The sequence below is a fragment of the Genypterus blacodes genome, unplaced genomic scaffold (assembly GCF_046128005.1).
Source record: "Genypterus blacodes isolate CSIRO-AG114 ecotype Tasmania unplaced genomic scaffold, CSIRO-AGI_Gbla_v1 ptg000024l_1, whole genome shotgun sequence".
Taxonomy (NCBI): domain Eukaryota; kingdom Metazoa; phylum Chordata; class Actinopteri; order Ophidiiformes; family Ophidiidae; genus Genypterus; species Genypterus blacodes.
The window spans coordinates 1259001-1265000 of record NW_027466837.1 but is presented as its reverse complement, the minus strand read 5'-3'; the positions used below and the strand labels follow the sequence as shown (position 1 = coordinate 1265000).

General features: G+C 51.9%; 2 protein-coding genes across 4 annotated transcripts in view; both read left to right on the top strand.

Moving 5' to 3' along the window:
- The window catches only part of slc7a2 (solute carrier family 7 member 2), an 8645-nt gene extending 6219 nt beyond the window's left edge, over positions 1 to 2426 (top strand). For both annotated transcript variants that reach the window (XM_076143435.1, XM_076143433.1), the window contains exons 9-12: positions 1 to 211; positions 313 to 479; positions 570 to 678; positions 789 to 2426. The exon at positions 1 to 211 is cut by the window's left edge and continues 1 nt beyond it. In XM_076143435.1, the coding sequence (XP_075999550.1) occupies positions 1 to 211; positions 313 to 479; positions 570 to 678; positions 789 to 958 (657 nt within the window). In that variant the 3' untranslated portion in view covers positions 959 to 2426. The remainder of the gene's footprint in view (positions 212 to 312; positions 480 to 569; positions 679 to 788) is intronic.
- A 519-nt stretch (positions 2427 to 2945) lies between these two features.
- pdgfrl (platelet-derived growth factor receptor-like) lies at positions 2946 to 5997 on the top strand. 2 transcript variants are annotated; one of them, XM_076143429.1, is made up of 6 exons: positions 2946 to 3184; positions 4093 to 4366; positions 4455 to 4606; positions 4688 to 4981; positions 5444 to 5583; positions 5715 to 5997. In XM_076143429.1, the coding sequence occupies exons 1-6, from the start codon at positions 3130 to 3132 to the stop codon at positions 5892 to 5894; spliced, it is 1095 nt and encodes a 364-aa protein (XP_075999544.1). In that variant the 5' UTR covers positions 2946 to 3129; the 3' UTR covers positions 5895 to 5997. The 2 variants fall into 2 exon arrangements, with proteins under 2 accessions (XP_075999544.1, XP_075999543.1); XM_076143428.1 differs by having other exon boundaries at positions 5712 to 5997.
- Positions 5998 to 6000: the final 3 nt, after the last annotated feature.

The window sequence follows — 6000 nt, the reverse complement described above, 5'->3', positions numbered from 1 at the left end:
TACCAGCCCGACGGCTCCCTGGAGCAGCGAGCCAGCAGCAGTAAAGACTACCTGTCGTCTGAGGAGGGCGAGTCGGACCTGACGGAATCAGAGTCTCACCTCAACATGCTGAAAGGGGGCGGGGGCTCCACCCTGCAGAGCTTCCTCCACCCGCCGGCCTCGCCCTCTGAGCACTCTTCCTCTGTGGTCAACATGGTCATCGGCGTGCTCGGTGCGTATCGTGAAGCAAAGAGAAGAAGAAGAAAACTAACAACAAGATTAAAATGTCTGAACTCTTTGTGTGTTTGTGTGTGTGTGTGCGTGTGTGTGCAGTGCTGCTGGTGTGTGTGATCAGCTACCTCACCACGTACCACATCTACGCCATCCTGGCCGTAGAGGTGTGGATCCTGGCCACTCTGTCCCTGTGCCTCCTCCTCTTCGTCGGCTGCGTCCTGTTGATCTGCAGGCAGCCTCAGACCACCAAGAGGGTCTCCTTCATGGTGGGTGTCGCCTGGGGCCTGCGACCTTTAACCTTTATGATCCGGTAAACAACAAAACTCCTGATCTTTCCCTTTCCGTCTCCCCCTCAGGTTCCCTTCCTGCCGTTTCTTCCCATCCTGAGTATCTTTGTGAACATCTACCTCATGGTGCAGCTGAGTGGAGACACATGGATACGCTTCTCTGCCTGGATGTCTGTGGGTGAGTGACGTCACCGCCGACCCCTCACTGAACCCCTCTGAACACTGCATGGTCCACAATCCACAGCTTGGCAAACCGTAACCCTCGCCGCTTCCCCCTCTGCGTTTCAGGCTTCCTCATCTACTTCGGCTACGGCATGTGGCACAGCGTGGAGCGCCGCCACCACCGCCGACGCCAGGGCCCCGCCCAGGACGGCCAGAACAAAAAGGAGAAGCAGGGCGTCACGGGAGGCGGGGAGCAGGAGCGCTTCATCTGCCCGGAGAAGACCAGCCGGTGTTAGAGTCCAAGCCGGTCAGCCTTCATGTACATACACAGCTTAACCCTGCGTGCCTCAGTTACACGCACGCTCACTATAGCCAAAGGCAGCATCAGTATTCTGTATCAGCGCTCGCACGATGGCGAGACGCTGGGCCTCCAGCGCAGGGCGGTGGACGCGTGCCTGTCTGTCCGCGGTGCGCTGAGAGGACCGAACTGAAAGGACAGGTAACACACTGGAGGGTGATGTGCGTTTCCTTTAACACTGAAGCGGCCGGGGAGAGACGGCGGCTGAGCTTTCCTAGTTTAGTCGTTTTCTGTGTGTAGGTTGTGTGTTCTGTCGTGTTTGTCCCTTCTGTCTGTCTGTTAGAAGGACGTCTGAAACACTTATGGTCGGCCTGATGGTGGCGCTGTGATTGCTAAATTCTGGACATTCCATCCATATAGGCCACGCCCATTTCCCTTTGGAAGATTTGGCATGAACCTGACAAACGCTTCATCTTTCATTTGTTTTGCGCTCGTTCACCATTCTGTGCTCTAATTGGCCGCCAAAGTGGAGTGGGCGTGGCTTATCCTTCCCTAAAAGTGTTGTATGTTATGAATGGACCGGGCTGATGGTGGCGCTATGACAACAACAGTAACATTTTGTCAATGATTTCATAACCGCTACTCGGTCTTGGCTGAGGTATGAGTGAGTGAAGTGTTTGTATCAGTATTATGGTGTGTATACAGTATATACTTATACTGCCACCTGTATTATGAGTCATATTCGCTTGTTGTTAAAGTTTTGCTGTCAATCAAACATGAATCCACATCAGCTCTGTTTTGGATTCTAAAGCTCCACATGCTCACACACACACACACACATTACTGTTATGAGGCTTTAAATGAGGCGCGTGTGTGTGTGTGTGTGTAGCGTGTGACTCTGATGCGTCTGTAAGTGTTCAACTCTTCCTCTTTGCTGTCCTGTCACCTCTTATTTCAACATATGAACTGTTACCATGACAATATGAAGATGTTTATTATTTGTTACACTGTACTCAGAAAGTATTTGTTTTGTTTCTGACGTTACTCTGCTGGAGTTTCACGTCTTATTTGACTGCAGTCGTTCATTTGTGTGATGTCTTTATGTCCTAACCTTTCTTTAGCTATAAGTGAGTTCATATGAAACAGAAACGTCCATCAGAAGCTCAATCTGGCCTCCGTATGTAGAGATAACCTAGACGTACCTCACTGCTCTCTTTAGCTTTGGTCTAGGGGCCACAGGCAGGAGCAGCGTGGCTCAATGAGCTTTAGTTTACATTGACCTTTCACCCTTGGATGGTTGAGCAGCAGAGCCTCACCTGAGCCTGCTGATAGGAGCTCAGCCTTCATCGTGAGGACGAAGAGGCTCTACATGTTAAAGTGATCCATAGAACACAGAAGCACAAATACTGACTAACATTGTGACATCATTTGTTTTAACCCCACAGGCAAATGCAATAAATAGACTAGACCTACTTGTTCTCCTTGTTGTTGTGCTGCTCTGAGTGAACGTGACTGCCCTCTGCAGGCTTTGAGGCGTGCTGCACATCTGGACACATCACAACAGCTGTTTATCATTAGTAACCTAGGTGACGTGTCCACATGGGTCTGATGATTTTGTTTGTTTGTTTGTTGGCATGATCACTAAAAATGTTGGTTGTTGGCATGATCACTAAAAATGTTTCATTCTCCAAATTTGGAGTTCAATCAGTCGGTGAAGGAAGCTTTGTTCTCTTCTGGTTATGTTTATATATATTTTGCTTATTATAGTTATTAATGTCTCTTTAGGCCATGAGCTTTAGGTAAATGACCAGTATGACGTCACCAATTAAGTTATAGCCCGGAGGTGGAGGAAATAAATGGAACATAACATTGATTGATGAGGCACCGCCTGAGCAGTTCCCACTCTGGTCCAGCAGAGGGCGCCAGAGCCTCGTGTTTCCCGCTCCTCTCGGTCTGGGTGTAAACAGAGGGGCGCTGAACTAATTCCCCCTCTTCCTCTCCGAGCGTGAGGAGGATGGAGCAGGAGATCTAAGTGGGGCAGCTGGAGCCTGCAGAGTTCCAGCGCAGCACCGAGCCTCAGAACTTTCAGAGCCTCGCTGACCTCTCGGGCCCTGCGGAGCACCTCGACCCCCCCCACCACCTGCTGAGACCACCGCCGACTAGAACACCATGAAGCTCTGGCTCGTGCTCTGCCTGGCGCTGCTCTGGGTGGAGCTCCAAAATGGTGAGTAGGAGTACGACTCCACATCTGTCCCAGGCGAGAGTCTCCTCTAATCTGGAGGCAGTGGGAGGATTGGATCAGCTGAGGTTCTGTCACAAAGACGTAAAGCTCAGAGTTTATAAAGGAGCTGATTCTTCTGCAGGGAAACAAGAGGAAATATCTATAGATCCTGTGTTATAGAGAGGGAATGCAAAGAGGAAAAGACAGAGAAGTGTATGAAGTTTGCTGTTGTGAGGTTTGTTCTGAAGTTGCATGAGTGTGTGTCCGGTGTGTGTGTGTGTGTGTGTGTGTGCCTGCAGTCAAACTCAAAGCAGCTGTTTGCGTCTGAGGCAGCAGCAGCAGACGTTTCTAATCATTCTAACCTTTCCCTGCACGATGATTCAGCACAGAAGAATAAAAACCTGAAGCTTTAGTTTACGTTACAAAGTGAAGTGTTGTTGTTTTTCAGTCAGGTTTTCTCTTTCATGCGTCCTGCTCTGAGTCGTGTGAGAACAAAGCCCAGCGCCTCAGTCAGAGCGACGCTGGCGTGTGGACATTGTGTGCCAGTAATGAAGCTCTGGGTTTCCTGTTGGACTGTTGATGCAGCTGGAGGAGGAAACTTAGAGTGGATCTCCAGATGTTCCAGCAGCTCCACACTCACACACGACACCGCCGCTTCAGTCTCAGTTTAGGACTGTTAGAAGATCTATTATCATATTTAAGGCTTTTCTGTTAGTTTAGTTTGTTTTCATGTTTTTCTCTCCCTTCTCCTTCCTTCTTTATTTTATTTAATCCCTCCTCTCCTCTCTCTCCCTCCTCTCTCCTCTCTCTTTCGTCTCCCTCCTCTCTCTCTCCTTTCCTCTCTCTCCTCTCTCTTCTCTCTCTCCTCCCTCCTCTCCCTCCTCTCCTCTCCTCTCCCTCTGTGTTTCCAGGTGACTGCCAGCAAGTCAAACGCAGGAAAGACACGGGAGAGAACCGCATCAAGCCCGGCGGGAAGCGGGTGAAGGGGCGCATCCCCAAACTGAAGGATGGAGGAGGGCGAGGTCAGTCTCTGCTCACTCAGGTGCTGGAGAAGGGGAACTTCCTGCGCCTGGGCCCGAGCACAACTCTGCCTCCAGGGAGGAACATGGAGCTGCGATGCAAAGGAACCAACATGGGCTGGTCCTACCCCTCCTACCTGGACACCTTCAACGACTCACGCCTCAGGTGACGCCTCCTCCTTCTCTCAGGGGTCAGGGGTCAGGGTTCATATGATGACCTGTGTGAGTGTCTCATCTCCACTTCCTGTCTGCAGCATAGTCCAAAGCGACAGGTACAGCCAGCTGATCCTGACGTCGCCCTCTGCTGCTGACACGGGGCATTACAGCTGCTGGGTCATCGTGTGTGACGGCACAGAGTGTGAGAAGGACGCAGAGCGGATCTATGCGTCGTACCTCTACTTCACAGGTGACTGACCACATCTGCACAGCAGCGTTCCAGGTGTGTGTGTAGCTGTGAGTGACACCTGGTCTGTCCTCCTCCCTCCAGACAGAGACAACCTGTTCGTCCCCTCCGCCACACACTTTGAGATCGTGTACCTGCGGCCCGACAGAGCGGCGGTGCTGCCCTGTAGAGTGACCAACCCTCAAGCCAGAGTGACCCTGCACCGGGAGGTCCCTGCTGAGGAGATCCTGTCCAACGGCACGCTGCTGACCTACGACCCCACCAAGGGGTTCATCCTGCGCAGCCCCACAGTCGACCACCAGGGGGTCTTCTACTGCAAGGCTGTAACCAAGGGAACCCCACAAGTGTCCAACAAGTACCTGCTGCTCTTCGTGGAAGGTACACACACACACACACACACACACACACACCTGCAACACAACTTGTTGCTAAGGCCTTAGGACTAATAGGGTTGTTGCTAGGGGGGCAGACCTCTGGTGACTTTGCTTCATCCGCTTCCAGGAGAAGTGTGTGTATCTGAGTGTGTGTGTGTGTGTGTCAAAGGTCACACCTCACAGGCCCTCCTGACCCCGTCTGGCCTTTACAGCTCAGAGGATCAGAGGCAGAAAGTGTGTGGTTGAGGTGAGGTTGATCTCCAGGGGGCGTGTTTGAGTGGCAGCTGGACGAAGGTTCACCTTATCCAGACTTCCACGTTCTCATTTTCATTCAGGGTCGATTTATAAACATCTACAAAGCCTTAATGCATAAATAACAACAATCACGAGAGCACAATACGTCTCCTTTAACTTTGACTGAACTAAACACACACACACACACACACACACACACTCTTGTGTTCAGTTCCTAGCGGCGCTCCGTCTGTGAGCCTGGAAGGTTCCATGGAGACGGTGGAGGAAGGAGGCGACAGACTCAACATCACCTGCACCGCACTGGGGGAGCCGGAGGAGGAAGTGAGCTTCAGCTGGACGTACCCGGGGCAGGTGAGACGCTCAGGGACACACACACACTGAGGGGAGTTCCCCCAGTGTGGATGGAGAAATCACTTCTCTATTCTTCATTATTGCCACTAAATAACCCGACCCTAACCGCTCACCATTGTTTCCGTCAGCAGGCCCGCCGGCCCGTCCACATCCAGACCTCCATGCGTCTGGTGGACAGAGGAACGGGCCGCACCACCCGCATGTCCCAGAGCTTCCTGATCATAGACGACGTAGAGAGGAGCGACACCGGGCTCTACGTCTGCACCGCCAAGAACAAACACGGCCAGACCGTCGTGTCCACCAGACTGTAGCCGGCGGCAACAAGCATGTAACGCAGCAGAGGCATCCAGCATGTACATGAGCAGGACACATGTATGTCTTCAGCTTAATAAACATCTGCTTCTTCTTCTTCTTTGC

Coding starts and splice junctions, on each gene's coding strand:
- pdgfrl (XM_076143428.1), top strand. CDS start 3,130: ATGAAGCTCTGGCTCGTGCTCTGCCTGGCGCTGCTCTGGGTGGAGCTC. Junction 3,185..4,092: donor CTGGGTGGAGCTCCAAAATG/GTGAGTAGGAGT, acceptor CTGTGTTTCCAG/GTGACTGCCAGCAAGTCAAA. Junction 4,607..4,687: donor GTCGTACCTCTACTTCACAG/GTGACTGACCAC, acceptor TCCTCCCTCCAG/ACAGAGACAACCTGTTCGTC.